This window comes from Nycticebus coucang, chromosome 16 (assembly GCF_027406575.1).
Source record: "Nycticebus coucang isolate mNycCou1 chromosome 16, mNycCou1.pri, whole genome shotgun sequence".
NCBI classification, from domain to species: Eukaryota; Metazoa; Chordata; class Mammalia; order Primates; family Lorisidae; genus Nycticebus; species Nycticebus coucang.
In genome coordinates, this window is record NC_069795.1 from 70,055,259 (window position 1) to 70,073,405 (window position 18,147).

General features: G+C 39.3%; 1 protein-coding gene across 3 annotated transcripts in view; it reads right to left on the reverse strand.

Moving 5' to 3' along the window:
- Window positions 1–18,147, reverse strand: part of HGD (homogentisate 1,2-dioxygenase) — a 49,290-nt gene that overhangs the window by 23,732 nt on the left and 7,411 nt on the right. The window contains exons 3-4 of one of the 3 annotated variants that reach the window (XM_053564811.1): window positions 11,640–11,728; window positions 7,837–7,942 (exon numbers count right to left, since the gene is read on the reverse strand). The exons of 1 other annotated variant lie outside the window; for it this stretch is intronic. In XM_053564811.1, coding sequence (XP_053420786.1) covers window positions 7,837–7,942; window positions 11,640–11,728 — 195 coding nt within the window. The remainder of the gene's footprint in view (window positions 1–7,836; window positions 7,943–11,639; window positions 11,729–18,147) is intronic. One more of the 3 variants, XM_053564812.1, reaches the window with a different exon arrangement.

Sequence of the window (18,147 nt, forward strand, 5' to 3'; positions counted from 1 at the left end):
GTCTCTCCATGTGTCAGATTTTATGCTAAGTGCTGGAGGTGATATGACATTCTCTTTTCCCTCAGGGTACCCAGGAAATGTGAATGCCTCATAATAGGAAAACAAGGAAATGAATAAATAGAAATGACTTTGGAAGAGAGATGTAAACAGTAATGTTCCCTTAGGAATAAGTCCTGGCACAGGGCCTCTTTAACATTCTTATACATGGAAAATAAGAGATACAAGCAATGAAATCATCTGGTTTGCAGACAGCTTCAATATCTTTCCAAGGAGGGAAATGTAAGTTGATAGAGATGTACTGTAAAAATAGCTAGTAAGCTGTCCAAAGGGCTGAACAGGGCAATGTGCACTGCAATGTTGGCAAATGCCAGTGAATGCATTTAGGGGAATGCAATCTAGACTATTTATAGGATAATGGGATCTGAGCTACCAGGGAGCTCAACCAATACTTGGGATTCTACTAATTGGAAGAAGGCAAGTGCTGGATGTTGCAGATCAGGTGAAGATGATGGAGACATAGATCTTCCTCTCAAATACTCTGAGAAATACTGAAAGCTTTCAATGAAGAAATGTTATTTAAAATGAGTCTTGTCAGATCTAAGCAGCTCTGCTAAGAGAAAAAACCACAATAAATTAGTCTTAAATTATGGGTGGGATTTGGATGGATGGATATTTGTGAGGGAAGAAGAGGAAATTCTAGGTAAAAGAGCATAAAGTACCATAAAGTACCATGGCAACAGAACTGAGGAACTGAAGGTGTTGTGTTGTCCATTTCCAGTGTGACTAGTAGGTAGAGGACATGAGGATTTGAAAGCTCATCATAGTGAATTAGGGCTCTTGGTCTCCTGTCTTGGGAGCCTGCACTGGATTGGGCAGGCAGTAGAAGGGAGCGAGAGGTGATGGGTGGGATTTGAAGATTCTTAAGATGATAATTTAGCAAACTGAGTCTAGCATCAGGGTTTGTGTTAGGGAGATGAAGACACATGGACCAGTTATAATAGTCCAGGTAAGAAGAAAAGAGTTCTGAACCAGGTGGAGTTAAGAAAAGGAAGAAGAGAACCAGAGTGATCTTAGAAGGAAACTTTACAGCAGCATTTCTGAAAGTGTGGTCCAGTGCCAGCCTGCATGGAATACCCCCTCTGACCTACTAAATTAGAATCTTGGGAAAGCGAGGCTGGGGAATCTACATTTTCAACAAGTCCTCTGGTAACATAAGTCCACCACCATTCTGTGGACTTAGCACTTAATTAAATATAGAAGGAAAAGGATAAGAAGTTCTCCAAGATGATGCTAAGGGATCAAGGTGGAGTGTATAAAAAAAAAAAATGATTGGGTCAGTAATAGGCCTAGAAAAGCAACAGTGAGAAAATAGTTTGGATGAGACTATGGTGGCTTCAGTATGAACCAGTTGAGTTGGGACACTTTCATGATAACACCCAATGGAGGTTTTGAGGGAGTGATTAGTAAGACATATTGAGAGAAGTGACAGTGTCAGGAGAATGCATGATAATATTTGTTAGATTAAACCAAGTTAAATCTGAAAGATGCAGAAGATGGTTGGAGGGAGATAAAATGGTTGAGTACTAGTGAGGTTACCTCAATGAAGGGAGCCCTAAAATGGCTTCCAAACCCCAGGGCAGTGGGCCTGACTTCCAGCAATGTGGCCTCTGAGCTTATACCAGGTAAGGACTGGAGGTATCTTGGGTGAAACTAGTCCTCTACAGTCTTCCCTGCTGAGGTGTGTGTATATGTGTGTTTTGGGGAGGGGAGAAGGTGAGAAACAGGGAGGGAGAAGCAAAGTGGCCTAGGAAAATTCTCTGTTGCTCAAGGAGTTCCTCCTCTTGGTTTATCTAAACTGGGTATTTCTTATCAATGACAGCAATCCTTTCATCTCTAAGGCAAAGAGAATCCAACAAAAGTGAGAATCACTAGCTGATATTAGAAAGGAAAGGGAAGTAGAGGAGAGTATTGTTGGCTGGATTGTGTTCCTCCCCTAAATTCATGTGTTGAAGTCTTAACCACCGGTACTTTAGAATGTGTCTGTACCTGGAGATGAAATCTTTAGCTTTGAGGTATTTCTTACTTAATTAATATAATTAATTAATTATATTGGTTGAGACCAAAAAGCAATATCCTCAGTAGTATCTTAACTGTGCCGAGACTTTGACTTTCTAATAATCAAAAGGTTAGGAATATGGTAATAAGAAAAGTACTTTTTATTTTATTTTATTTATTTTTTAGTTATTTTTTTGAGACAGAGTCTCACTGTGTCACCCACAGTAGAGTACTGTAGCATCACAGCTCACAGCAACCTCAAACTCTTGGGCTTATGTGAGTTTCTTGCCTCACCCTCCCAGCTGGGACTACAGATGTCTGTTACACGCCTGGCTATTTTTGTTGTTGTTATTGTTATTGTTGTTTAGCAGGCCCATGCCAGGTTTGAACCCGCCAGCCCTAGCTGGCGCCCTAACCACTGAGCTATGGGCACCAAAGGCCCACTAAAGAGAAATGCTGATTCATGAATACTAGTAAAAATCTTTAAAATCATGGTTAAATTGGATGCTGAGTTGTTCATTAAATTCTGAGGCTTCAGAAATTAGAGGAAGACATATGATAAAATTAGGAATACTTCTTATGTGAGCTTAGTGAATTGAATTTGCTTATGTCCACAGGCTGCATTTAAATACATTCAGGAAAGTTTGCATTAATTCTTGAATGCTTAATTAAATAGACACTAAAGACAATTAAGGCTTTGGAGGAGACAGTCTCCAGTCTCCTGGGAGGGGATGACAGTGAAGATAGCATATTTCATGATGCTGTCTTTGGGACTGAACGTAAGACTGGAGGAAACATGAGGCAATTTTCAGGTCTTCTGATTCCTAGAGATGACTAAAGTGGATAGTTGGCAAAGCCGATGAAATATTGGATTTAGTCTGTGACAGGTGAAGACATACCTATCACACAGGCTTCAGCAGGGAAGGACTGCCAGCTAGATATCTAAATATAATTTTCTCAGCCTTTCTTGATGAGAGTCTGGAGTACATATTTGGAAGAGGTTATGAGGGGGAAAGTGATGAATGCAGAATGCTGTGGTTAATTAATGAAGCATAAAATTGGAAAGAGATATTAACTTGTCAAGAAGGTGTAAATGAAAAGACAAAAGGATAGATTTTGCGAGAACAGTCAGGGAGTGTGTGTCAGGGCAAGGGAAGCAGTTGGCAGGTGACACTGGGCACAGGTCAGGAGGATGAGAAACTTCTACCTTTATGGAGCTGGTGTTCACAGAGGCGCTACTGAGTTTTGAGGTACATCTCTTCCAGTACATGTGGCATAAAGTTTCAAATAAGCAGGATGGGTGTTGGAAAAGAAACTCATTTGGTGGCTACCACATGGAATTCAAAACAAGAGAATGGTAATCAAGTTCAAAGATAAAAGAAAAGCAAGGTTAGAATGGGAAACACGGAAAGGGGAGTTAACAAATATGGATCCAGGGTCTACTTGAAAGCAAGCAGAAACTTCTAACAGAGCTATTCTGATGCTTCTGTATAACTCAAGCTATTTAATCTGGTTGCCTCAATTTTTCTGGTCAAAATGTTCATTAACCATTTATAAAATAAAGAATGAATATGTATAGTATTTATTTATTTATTTGGCAGAGTCTCACTCTGCTGCCCAGGTGAGAATGCCGTGGTCTCAGCCTTGTTCACAGCAACCTCAGACTCCTGGGCTCAAGCGATCTTCCTGCCTCAGCCTCCCAAGTAGCTGGGACTACAGCTGCCTGCCATAACACTGGCCCATTTTCTATTTTTAGTAGAGATGCGATCTCACTCTTTCTCAGTCTGGTCTTGAACTCCTGAGCTCAATGGAGCCTCCTGACTTGGCCTCCCAGAGTGCTAGGATTACAGGCATGAGTCACTGTATGCAGACTTCATTTTATTTTGAAGGCAAGGTCTACTTCTGTTGCCTAAGCTAAAGTACAGTGGCATCATTATAGCTCACTGAAACTTCAAACTCTTGGCTCAAGCCATCCTCTTGCCTTGGCTTTCAGAGTAGTTGAGACTATAAATGTGCACCACCACTCTTGGCTAATTTCTCAGCTGGCCTCATTCAATCCTCCTGCCCTGGCCTTCCAAAGTACTGGAGTTACAGGTACCTGGCCCAACATGAACAATTTATATAGTTTACTCTCACCTATAATGGAAGACTTCCACTTTCTACTTTATTAATTTCTATATCATTTGAATTTTTGTAAATACATGTTATTTGTATAATAAGACAAAACATTTCCCTTAAAGGTCATGCCTGTAATTCTAGCACTCTGTGAAGCCAAGGTGAGAGGCTTGCTTAAGGTCAGGAGTTTGAGACCAGCCTGAGAATGAGTGAGACCTCCAATCTGTAAAAAAAAAAAAATAGAAATATTAGCCAAGTGTCATGTTGTGTACCTGCGTTCATAGCTACCTGGGAGGCTAAGGCAGGAGGATCTTTTGAGCCCAGGAATTGGAGGTTACAGTGATCTATGATGACCCCACTGTACTCTAGCCGGGGTAACAGAGTCAGATTCTGCCTCCACCCCCCAAAAAGGCAAAACTAGAAAAATTCTATTAGAACAAGGTTAAGCTTCCATGAATATGCCACCTGTACCCCTAAATAATCCTTATGAAGGGGTATATTCATGTTAAATAAAGTGTAGCAATAGTGCTCATGAAAATAACGATACATAATAAAAGTATATCACTGAGCATATACTGAGTGACAGTAGAGTCACTTCACACATTTTCCTTAAAGGTCAGCTTTTAAACCTAATCCTCCACCCCAAATAAAAATATATAAAGGAAGTATGGCTCCATTGTTGGCTGCACAACCACAAACAAGTCTAAGAAGTTGTATTAAGGTTCAGAGCTTAGACATGTGTTGTGAACACATGAGCAGTCAGGGGCACTACAACTCCCTAACCTGCCCCATTAACCACTAGTGACTTAATTGTTATTTTGAAGGCCACACGATTGCAATTCCCAAAAGCTGCATATAGACTTTCCTTATAACCCTTTATTTAGTCAAACAGTAATTTTCAACGAGGGTGCTGCAGCACACTGGTGTGGCGTGAGAGGATCTTAGATGTGTCTTGAAAAATTTTAAATACCATTAATTAAATTATTTTCAAAAGGAGTTCAAAGCACAGTAAGCATATTCTTTTTTTTTACTCATTTTTTTTTTAATCAACATGAGTTAAGTGTGCCATGAAATAAAAAAGGTTGAAAAGCATTGGAGCTTAATGGTTCTTAGATTTCATATACATAATTACCATGAGGATAGCACACACAAGACCACGTATCTTATAGTTTATGCATGGCTTAAGGAATTTTCAGAAATAATTTTGTGTTTATTTGCTGATTTTACAGCCACCCTGATTTTTTTTGTTCATTGGTTTTTGTAATATGAGATTTCTTTCTATTGAAAGAATTGTCAGAAACAGAGTTGAGGATTCGCTGTGCCACCTTAAGAAAAGAATTAGAAAGTGAAGAATTAGAAAATTAGAAAATTATTAGAAGAAATTAGAAGAAAATTATTAGAAGAAATTCTAAAAAGAATTAGAAAGTGAAGAATTAGAGAATTAGAAAATTATTTTAGAAAATTATTGTGGTCCAGTAGTTTCTCCGCCTTCCAAAACTAGCAGCTAGCAGATAGGAAATGTTCAATTGGCATTTAGCCTGACAGGAATCCTACAAAACCTAAGTATTCATTTCTAATGAGAGATAGAGTTCTGTTATCAAGCAGGCAGGTCTTTTTATTAATAAAAACAAACAAGTACAGCCATTACAACTTTCAGAGAGAAATTAGAGATTTTGAGGTGTAACCCATTTAGGAGTCAAGACTTCATGACCCTTTAAGAGATGAGTGAGGAGGTAAATGATTAAATGGCTAAGTGAAGGTGGTCTGCCAGGTGCGTTCCTAACCTGAATGTGAGGGAGAAGGTGAAAAACTGGGGTGGAGTTAGTAGCCTAGATGAGGCTCAAGAGTCCCCAGGTTGATCGAGCAAGTTGTGACCGACCCAAGGAGGGATGAGGGCAGGGGCTGAAAGCCTGGCCTTGTGTTCCCTAAGAGTGAAGACTGAGTCTAAGGAGTGGGAGGTTAAACAGGGGCTGCCTTTCCCCAATATGCTCAAAGGCAGTATATGGGTCAGTGAGAGACCAAGGCTTTCACGCAAATTTAAGGGTTAATTATTTAGCAAAATATCTCAGTTTCAAAATGTCTGTAAGGGTGATAATATAATAGTTGACCACCTCCCTACACTGACCACCTCCTTAAGTTGACCTAATTTTCATACCCTGGACATGTACCACATGTATGTATCAGTACAGTGGGCCTAGTTCCTTATGGTGACTACCTCCATATCTTGACCAGCTTGTTACAGTCCCTGGGATAGTCAACTTACAGAGGTTCTACTACATTTAAAATACTAATTCATGTTTTTTCACCCTAAATGCCTCCTTTTCTGTCCCTGTAGGAGAGGGGTGGGTAGCATTCAAGCAGGTACTTAATTATCTGAGATTTCCTTAATTAAGGGAAGAGATGGAACTGGGCAAGAAACCAAAGGTGACTATGAATTATTCTGGGTTTTGGTTTTACCAAGTCTAAGCATTTAGGAAAGGGAGATTTGCAGGTATAGACAAAATGTCTTGGCAAACAAAGAGGAAGCAGAAAATTTCCTTGGGCTGTGAGGAGGTGACGGGAGAGAGACAGACAGGCAGATGAGGACTACAGAAAAAAACATAATGTAGAATGAATAAACAAATTTACCTAAATATGAATTCTGAGATTTACATGTACTATCACTTCCTTTAAGTGAATATGTCAAAATGGCTGTATCAGAATCATGGTTCCTTTTTTTTTTAAAGAACCATGGTTCTTGCCTATCACTTACTGGGTACTGTGCAAAGCATATTCATATCTGTTCTTTTCTGTAATCTGCACAATGGCACTGCAAGGCTGATATTATTATCATCCCATTTTACAGCTGAAACATAATTGCCCAAGGACACCTCTGGTAAGTAGAGGGCAGAGATCCAAACCTAGGTCTGGTTTTCTTCCTGTGCTGTATACCAGTTATCAGTGGTATACACCTAAACTCAGGAACAAAGGCAATACACTGGGGTTCTCAGAAGGTTAAAAAGAAAGAGCTTAGTCCCTTACAACATGGGGTCTGTCTGTTTGCTGCAAGCAGAGTATATAAGGAATACTAACATCCAGAGGAAAGTCCACTCATCACTAGACCAAAAAGAAGAAAGTCTTAGGCAAAGAATAGATGTTTCTAGGTCTGAAGAGAATGTAACAACAATTTGTCACCACAATAGACTATAGAATTTGGCTTAGACCACAAGGCTCTAAATCCTATACCAGATTGCAGAGACTTCTCTACAGATATTTCAGTTTTGAATGTACTTCCTATATTCAGTGGTATGTTTAGATTAAAAAAAATAATCTATGGGTATGTAGATCTTTTGATCAGCCTATATAATTTCCACTCATCTAATTCACCTGTGAAGTTGTACTAAGTCTGAATATTTCTGGGCCTATCTATATGCTATCAGGCTAGAAGATACAAGCCTATACACACGTGTGTGTACATACACGTACATATACCATACACACAATCGATTCCAAGATTCTCTCCCAAGTTTGAGTAGCAACCAGATACATTTAGCATTTAGTTTTAAGAGCTAATTTAAAAAAATTTTTTAAAAAGCGCATTTTTTTCAAGGAGCTTGGCCTAAGGTAAGTTATTTCTACTTGAGGCTTTGGCTGTGCGGTTCGCTCCACTTCCCAGGCCCGGGTTACCTGGTTAGGATCAGGATCCACTTCATCCCAGTTGTGAGTGAGATGACCTTGGTCAATGGATTCAAAGGGCTTGTGACAAACTGAGGGTAGAATCCTATACAGCCAGCTAGGGGGAAACAAGAGCACACAAGACACACAAACCTTACAGCAATGTTCTGAGTGTTACCCAGACTAGCTCAGGCAGTACCATCAGGAAGATACACAAGTCAATAAAAATCTGTGGGCTTGAATGTGAGAAGCAATGACATAAGGACCACTTCCTAATAGCCATCTGCTGCCCAGAGCTTGGCCTCTTCGCACCTTTTCACTCCACTCATCACACTTCAAATGGACTCTGGCCCCTGATTATTCCCTTGCTGCCAAAAAAAAAAAAATGAAGGATTGTCTTTCTCAACAACTACACAGGAAGGGCAAGTACCCTGAAACATATCTGTGCAGGAAATTCTATATACATCATGGGATGCTAACCCTTGCTCTGGAAAGTAAGGATAATGAATCCTAAATGGATTGAGAGAGTATTAATGGTATCCTTGTTATTTTCGAAATAGAAACCAATTTTCTCCTGTAGAATTATAAAAGTAATACATGCCAATGGTCTTATAAAACTAATCCAAGTAATTTTTTATTTTTTTTTTACTTTATTCAATTTAATTCAAGTAATTTTAAAAGTCCTGAAAGTTAAATCACTGCTTTCCCTCTATTTTCTTCTAGGGCACTCCTCAGAGGCATCAGAGCTTGATGATTTTTTAATATATTCTTTAGGTATTTCCAATGCACATATAAGCCGAATTTCCAAATCATTGCACTACTTTTTTCTCAAAATAATAATGTGTTAAGAGTGCCTGATCACCTACATCTTCACAAATCTGGGATATTAATAATTATAGTCTTATAGGTGAAAAATAATATCTCAATTTATTTTTTATTTCCTTCCTTATAAGGTTGAGCATATGTTCATTTTGCTCATTGGTCCTTTGTCAGTTTTCTATTAATTACTTGAAGTACTTTACTATTTTCTATTGAGTGTATTCATCATTTTGATATTAATTTGTAAGGGGTTTAGGAGATTAATACTTTCATATTCCAATAAGAATATATGTCCGTATTTTACTATAGCAAATTTTATAGCTTTGCTTGTTTCTCTTTATTTATTTATTTAAGTTTTCCTCTCTGTATATGTCAAGGCCTGAGCCAAAGAACTTTCTGCCAGGACCAGATCTCAGGCTTCAGGAAGGGAAGAAGACTCTGATAAAGAAATCCTGAAGGACACCAGGTGGGGAACATTCCAGAGTTGAGAGGGACCCTAAAACTCACTAAAAGAGACCCAAGTCCTTTCAGACAAGGTATAGAAAGAAGAGGAACCCTACTTCTGACAATGGAAGACCAGATCTGTATTACAAACTCTGGTCCCTTGAGCCTAAGGATGGTTTGTCCTCAGGGGATAGAGTTTGTCATCCAACACTGAGCCATCTGGGAATAAATGGGTTACATTTGTTCAGTTTCCATTTGATTCCTCTAGTGCTTCATGATATGACCTCAGACCTTGCACTTACTAAGCCTCTCCAGCTCCTAGTAGGATATGAGGTTGAGAGCACGTTGCATATCTTAGAACCAGCTATGAAATCCTGGACAAGTTATTAAACTTCTTAGACCCTATATTCTTCAACCTTATCTCCTATTATTATTGTGAGAACTCAAAACAGTTCACGTACCTAAAATGCCTGGCACATAGTAGGTGTTAACTTATTAGATATTTCTTGAATTATCTTTCTTCCTTTAATTATCGGGGTTTTTATCATGATCCAAATTTCTCACATTCTCTTTCCTTTTCTTCCTTTAGTCATCTGGATTTTTATCATGGTCCAAATTCCTCACTCTCTTTCTCATGGCACAAGGGGTCAGCTAATTAATCTGATACAAATTAATCCCCAATAGGATCTCTAAGAGTTTCGTGGTGACCCTACACTCTGGTTTAAATGAGTAGCAAATAAGAATTTCAGGCTGGCCCAACTATGGATGGGGCTGGTCCCATATTCCTACTAGAGATTTTGGACATTTTCACAAAATTCTTGTGGCTACCTTTGCAGAGTTCTAAACAGATGGGTGAGTCATATCTAGTGTCCCTTATTTTTTAGCTGAATTTATGAAATTCCCCAGGCAACATTACATTGCCCTGGACAGAGACTTAATTCTGATTCAGGGAGCAATGCCAACTTCTTAATAAAATGACAACAGCTCCTTTTCAGCCTCCTGGAACAGAGCTTAGCTCCTGCTGGCTGAAGATATTGCTGAATAACAGGGGCAGGCAGCAGAATCCGGAGACCAGGTGGCCTGTTGGGGAACAGGCCATAAAGTCAAGAACACAGTCATGGAGGCCAGGTTGTCATAAATCAGAATGGACAGGAATTGTCTGTGTGCTTACCTGACCCTGTCTGTTAGGGCTTGCAGTGAGAGAGATGATTGAATAGTAATAAAATTAACCCCTGAGTTTTGGCATGTAGGAGAAACTTTATCTTTTCCTCCCTCTTCCATGTGCATATCAATTGAAAGAAAAGAAATACTGTTACTGATATTGTAACATTGCACCTGCCACATGTCGCATTCAGTTCTCTGACAATTCCCTACATATACCTTGAAATAGAGGCAGAAATTCTGCTATGGTGGCACTAATTAATGATGATGATCATAACAATAACTAACATTACTTGGGCACTGACTAACCATGTGCCCAGCAACGTTCTAAGCACTTTACACCCATCTTCTCTTCTCATCCTAATCACAATTATGAAATAAGTGCTACAATTATTTCTATTTTATAGATGAAGAACCAGAGGTTCTGAGAAGATAGACGATTTGCCTAAGCCCACACAGCTGGAGAAGGATGATCATGGATTTAAACTCAGGGTCCTGACTCCAGAGGGGGCATGATTAACCACCAAGGGAAACCATCTTTGTTATTTGTGTAGTACATTATACTGTCAGACTCACTCTCTCATTTGTTTCTCAGGAGGACCCATCAGACAAAGATAAACCGAGGCCCTCCTGCTAAGCTGTACAAGACCACTTGTTCTTCTCCCCAAATCTCTAATGTCACAGCATCCCTCTTCAGAGATGCGTTAGACTAAAATACGAGCCATTATGCCCTACTTATTTAAATCACAACACTTACTGCCTCCTGAAACCACAACACCACTGCATTCAACCTGCCCCATCGGAGTTAATCAAGGGAGCAAGTTTATTGACCTGGCTTGCAGGATTAGAATAAACATGAAACATGACATACTGTTAATGAATATGCTGGTTTCTAGCAAAGGCAAATTCCATAGTTAAAACTTTATTAATTCAAACCACAAAAGCCCTAATACATGACCTTTCAAATACCCAAGCTTGGATTAGCCAACATTTTCACGTAAAGAACATAACACTTCTCATCAGCTGAAGAACCTATTGCCCTGAACCTTCTATAATTGTGACTTAATCTTATAACACAAAACAAAACAGGCAAACCAAAAACCCAAACTCACTGGAAAAAATTTTTAGAGGAAAACCAGACTGTTAGGAACATTTAAGTACAGGTGAATTTGTAAGGGGACCTGGACATAAGGCCGCTCCCTCATCTTCTTACACCAGTAACCTGATTCTAGCTGGGGTTGGGGCCCATCCTGACCTGGCTACGACCTGGAACATAGCCTATGAGAAGCAGGATCTTGGGCAGCTCTGGGAAGCTATGACTCAGGGGTAGGAGGCAGCACGAAGTCCTGGTATAGTTCCCAGAGTCTACAGAACTCATACAATCCTTATACCTTCTCTTATTGGTGCTCCGTGGACAAGTGAAAGCCGATCCTGAGAGCTGCTCAGCATAAAGATTGTAGGGGCAGACCTGAGGGTTATTCTGAAACAAAACAGCCAATAATTTCATTCCAATCTGGAAAGCATCGCATCTTCCCACCAACCAACTCAGAGAGGGCCCTGCCTTGGACGGGGATGTCCTGGACCACTGTGCATGACCATTTCCCACCTGTATATGCTTTTTGTAATAACTTTTAATTTTTTATTTCAGATTAATATGAGGGTACAAACAATTAGCCTATGCTTGCGTTTGCTGGTAAAGTCCCTGTTGTAGTTGCGTCCCTCTCCCAGGAGATGTGCCGTATACCCTTTCATTATGCCCATTAGGTGACAGCATACTAATCGCCCTCCCTTTTCCTCTATCCCCCTTAATGCATCCCCCCTTGCCCCAACTCAAATTTTAATGTGACTTTCTTCCTGATTATAAAAAGTAATATATGCTTATTGTAGAAAATTTACAAAATATATATCAACATTATCATAATACATTGGTGTTTTCCTTCATTCTTATCCTCTAAAATGGGGATCTTATGATACATGTAATCCTGTAATAATCAGGCCTTTTTTTTTTTTAAGGAAACACGATATCATAAGCATTTTTTTATGCCATGAAACATGCTTCAAAAAGTCTTGAGAAAATTTCTGCTTACCATATTTTTGCTGTTGTAACCAACAATAGTGTGAACATCTTTGTGCATATATATATATATATATTTATTTATTTTTATTAAATCATAGCTGTGTACATTGATAAGATCATGGGGCATCATTCACTAGCTTCACAGACCGTTTACCAAGTTTCACATATACCCTTGTAAGATGCACTGCTGGTGTAATCCCACCAATCCCCTTCCCTCTACCCACCTCCCCCTTCCCTCCCCTCCCCCCTATTCTTAGGTTGTAACTGGGTTATAGCTTTCATGTGAAAACCCTAAATTAGTCTCATAGTAGGGCTGAGTACATTGGGTACTTTCTCTTCCATTCTTGAGATACTTTACTAAGAAAAATATGTTCCAGCTCCATCCATGTAAACATGAAAGAGGTAAAGTCTCCATCTTTCTTTAAGGCTGCATAATATTCCATGGTGTACATATACCACAATTTATTAATCCATTCGTGGATTGATGGGCACCTGGTCTTCTTCCATGACTTAGCAATTATGAATTGGGCTGCAATAAACATTCTGGTACAAATATCTTTGTTATGACGTGATTTTTGTTCTTCAGGATTGAATGGCAGATCTATTTTTAGATCTCTAAGTGTTCTCCATATCTCTTTCCAAAAGGAATGTATTAATTTGCATTCCCACCAGCAGTGCAAAAGTGTTCCCTTTTCTCCACATCCGCGCCAACATCTCTGGTCTTGGGATTTTGTGATATAGGCTAGTCTCACTGGAGTTAGATGGTATCTCAAAGTAGTTTTGATTTGCATTTCTCTGATGATTAAAGATGATGAGCATTTTTTCATATGTCTGAAGGCCGCACGCCTGTCTTCTTCAGAGAAGTTTCTCTTCAAGTCCCTTGCCCAGCCTGTGATAGGATCCCTTGTTCTATTCTTGCTAATGCGTTTGAGTTCTCTGTGGATTCTGGTTATTAAACCTTTGTCGGAGACATAAGCTGCAAACATCTTCTCCCATTCTGAGGGCTGTTTGCTTGCTTTACTTACTGTGTTTTTGGCTGTGCAGAAGCTTTTTAGTTTGATCAAGTCCCAGTAGTGTATTTTTGAAGCTGCTTCAATTGCCCGGGGGGTCCTCTTCATAAAATACTCGCCCATCCCGATTTCTTCAAGGGTTTTCCCTGCACTCTCCTCTAGTATTTTTATAGTTTCATGTCTTAAGTTTAAATCTTTGATCCAGTGAGAGTCTATCTTAGTTAATGGTGAAAGGTGTTGGTCCACTTTCAGTCTTTTACAGGTTGCCAGCCAGTTCACCCAGCACCATTTGTTAAATAGGGAATCTTTTCCCCACTGAATGTTTTTAATTGGCTTCTCAAAGATTAAATAACGGTAAGTAACTGGAGTCATCTCTTGATTCTCTATTCTATTCCAGACATCTACCTCTCTGTTTTTGTGCCAATGCCATGCTGTTTTGATCACTATTGATTTGTAGTATAGTCTGAGGTCTGGTAGCGTAATTCCTCCTGCTTTGTTTTTATTTCTGAGTAATGTCTCGGCTATTCGAGGTTTTTTCTGATTCCATAGAAAACGAAGTATTGTTTTTTCCAGATCTTTAAAGTATGACAGTGGAGCTTTAATAGGGATTGCATTGAAATTATATATTGCTTTGGGTAGTATAGACATTTTAACTATGTTGATTCTTCCCAGCCATGAGCATGGTATGTTTTTCCATTTGTTAATATTTTCAGCTATTTCTTTTCTTAGAGTTTCATAGTTCTCTTTATAGAGATCTTTCACGTCCTTTGTAGATAAATTCCCAAATATTTCATCTTCTTTGGCACTACTGTGAATGGGATAGAGTCCTTAACTGTTTTTTCAACTTGACTGTTCTTGGTATATATAAAGGCTACCGATTTATGGATGTTGATTTTGTAACCTGAGACACTGCTGTATTCCTTGATCACTTCTAAGAGTTTTGTAGTAGAGTCCCTAGTGTTTTCCAGATATACTATCATATCATCTGCGAAGAGCGAAAGTTTGATATCTTCTGACCCTATATGGATACCCTTGATCGCCTTTTCTTCCCTAATTGCAGTGGCTAAAACTTCCATTACAATGTTAAAAAGCAATGGAGACAATGGGCAGCCTTGTCTGGTTCCTGATCTGAGTGGAAATGATTCCAATTTAACTCCATTCAATATGATATTGGCTGTGGGTTTGCTGTAGAAGGTCTCTATCAGTTTAAGAAATGTCCCTTCTATACTGATTTTCTTAAGTGTTCTGATCATGAAGGGATGCTGGATATTATCAAAAGCTTTTTCTGCATCGATTGAGAGAATCATATGGTCTTTGTTTTTTAATTTGTTTATGTGCTGGATTACATTTATAGATTTACGTATATTGAACCAGCCTTGACACCCTGGGATAAAACCAACTTGGTCATGATGTATAATTTGTTTGATGTGTTGCTGGATTCTGTTTGTTAGGATCTTGTTGAATATTTTTGCATCTATATTCATTAGTGATATTGGTCTATAATTTTCTTTTCTTGTTGGGTCTTTTCCTGGTTTGGGGATCAGGGTGATGTTTGCTTCATAGAACGTGTTGGGTAGTCTTCCTTCTTTTTCTACCTTTTGGAACAAGTTAAGTAATATAGGTACTAATTCCTCTTTAAAGGTTTGGTAGAATTCAGACGTGAAACCATCTGGTCCTGGGCTTTTCTTTTTAGGGAGGTTTTGTATGGTTGATTCTATTTCCGAACTTGATATGGGCCTGTTCAACATTTCCACTTGATTCTGGCTAAGTCTTGGAAGGTGACGTGCTTCCAAGTATTGGTCAATTTCCTTCAGATTTTCATATTTCTGAGAATAAAGTTTCTTGTAATATTCATTAAGGATTTTTTGGATTTCTGATGAGTCTGTTGTTATTTTGTCTTTGTTGTTTCTGATTGATGATATTAGAGATTTTACTCTTTTTTTTTTCTGATTAGGTTGGCCAGAGGTTTATCTATTTTATTGACCTTTTCAAAAAACCAGCTTTTTGATTTATTGATCTGTTGTATTATTCTTTTGTTTTCAATTTCATTTAATTCTGCTCTAATTTTGGTTATTTCTTTTCTTCTACTGGGTTTGGGGTTGAAATGTTCTTCCTTTTCCAGTTGCTTCAGATGTCCCATTAAGTTGTTAACTTCCTCTCTTTCCGTTCTCTTGAGGAAGGCTTGCAGTGCTATAAATTTCCCTCTTAGAACTGCCTTTGCGGTGTCCCAGAGGTTCTCATCGTTCGTGTCTTCATTGTTGTTTTGTTCCAAAAAATTGGCGATTTCTTTCTTAATCTCATCTCTGACCCAGCTATCATTCAGCATAAGGTTATTTAACTTCCATGTTTTTGTATGAGTATGCAGATTCCTGTTGTTACTCAGCTCAAGTTTTATTCCATGATGGTCTGAGAAGATGCATGGAATAATTCCTATTCCTTTAAATTTACTGAGGTTAGACTTGTGACCTAAGATGTGATTGATTTTGGAGTAAGTTCCATGAGCTGATGAGAAGTATGTGTATTCAGTTTTGTTGGGATGAAATGTTCTGTAGATGTCTGCTAAATCCAAATGTTGGATGGTTAGGTTTAAATCTAAGATTTCTTTGCTCAGCTTCTTGTTGGAGGATCGATCCAACACTGCCAAAGGAGTGTTGAAATCTCCGACGATTATGGAGCTGGAGGAAATCAAGTTGCTCATGTCTGTTAGAGTTTCTCTTAAAAATTGAGGTGCATTCTGGTTGGGTGCATAGATATTAATAATTGAGATCTCATCATAGTGAGTATTACCCTTAACAAATATGAAGTGACCGTTCTTGTCCTTCCTTAGTTTTGTTGGTTTAAAGACTATTGTATCTGCAAATAAAATTGCAACACCTGCTTTTTTTCTGATTACCATTTGCTTGAAATATGGACGACCATCCTTTCACCCTGAGTCTGTTATTTGTCTTTTAGGTTAAGATGTGACTCTTGTATGCAACAGATATCTGGCCTGAGTTTTTGTATCCAGTCAGCTAACCTATTCCTCTTTAGAGGACAGTTTAAGCCGTTCACATTAATGGAGAATATTGATAAGTCTGGTGAAGTTTTGGGTATCGAGTTTTTCAAAAGTCCAGTGGCCATTTTTAATCTTTTCACCAGTGTGGAAATTGGAGTTTGATCCGAAGTTTCTGAGTGAGTTTACTTTTGTGCAATAGGATTGGGTTGGTCATTATGGAGGATAGGTCTGAGAATATCCTGAAGAGCTGGTTTGGTTCTGGCTAATTTCTTCAACATATGAATGTCATTAAAGTATTTAATTTCTCCATCATAAATGAAATTCAGTTTAGCTGGATACAAGATCCTGAGTTGAAAGTTATTTTGCTTTAGGAGATTAAAAGTTGGTGACCACCCTCTTCTGGCTTGAAAAGTTTCAGCAGAGAGATCTGCAGTCATTCTAATATTCTTGCCTTTGAAGGTAATGGTTTTCTTTCTCCTGGCAGCTTTGAGGATTTTCTCCTTCATATTAACTTTAGTGAAGTTAATTATGATATGCCTTGGGGATGTCTTATTGGGGTTGAGTTGTGCTGGGGTTCTGAAGCTGTCCACTATCTGAATTTCAGAATCTCTAGGCATGTCTGGAAAATTATCTTTCATAATTTCATGCAGAAGGGCCTCTGTGCCCAGCGAGGCCACTTCATCTGTTTCTGGAACTCCTATGATTCGGATATTTGCCTTCTTCGAATTATCCCAGAGCTCTCTGAGTGAGTGATCCGTTTTTGCTCTCCATTTCTCTTCCTCTTTGAGAGTTTGGGAGCGTTCAAAGGCTTTATCTTCAATGTCAGAAATCCTTTCTTCTGCTTGCTCCATTCTGTTACTGAGGGATTCTACTGTATTTTTCATATCTTTGAGGGCTGCAAATTCTTGCTTCAGTGTGTCTAAGTCTTTGGTGGTTTTGTCTTTAAATTCGTTAAATTCTTGAGACAACTTTTGAATTTCTCCTCAAATTCCTAATTCCACTTTGTTAATCTTGTCTGCAATCCAAATTCTGAATTCGATTTCTGACATCTCAGCCAGTTGTTTATGAATGGGATCTTCAATTGCATCTGCCATATCTTTCCTTGGGGGGGTTGATCTATTCTGGTTATTCATGTTACCAGAGTTTTTCCGCTGATTCCGCCCCATGGTTGTTTTACTCCCTCTGATTTTTTCCCCTGGGGCTTTGTCGAGGGCCCGTACAGTGTTGTGGCCTGAGAAACTGGGGTCCTGTCTGGTGTGGTGGGGCTAAATGGTTCTGCCTTGTTTTCAGCTGGTTTCTGTTCCACCCTAGTGAAACAGATACTTTGGATTGAAGTCTCAGCTGTGGAGAAATATCAGCAATTAAGTCACCCTGCCCCCCACCAGCAAACAATTGGAAAAGAAAAATCAAACCTTCCTACTACCGTGCACCCAGGGCACCACCTGATTTGTCTTCAGGTGATTGGTTCAGTTCAAAAATGTCCAAATCAATTGTCTCAGTCTGCACCTGTCTCGGGTGAGAGAGTTTAAGAGGTCTCTGGGAACTGGATCACAGGGGTCTGGTGACTACTCTGGTGTGGCTTGCTCCAGTGCTACGTGGAGTCAGGAGAAGCCACCCAGCCTATAAATCAGTCTGGGAAGGTTGCTGCCTCCTTCCCCACCTTGCACCACTTCACACCCAGTCACTGATAGCCCTGCAGTTGGCTGACCCAGTTGCCTGTAGTGAATCGGTACTCCAGGAGTTTGTACCTGCCTGAATCACAAGGAAGTCTGCCAGGCCGCTGCGCTCTGCCTCTCTCCAGCAGGAGGAGGTGAGGC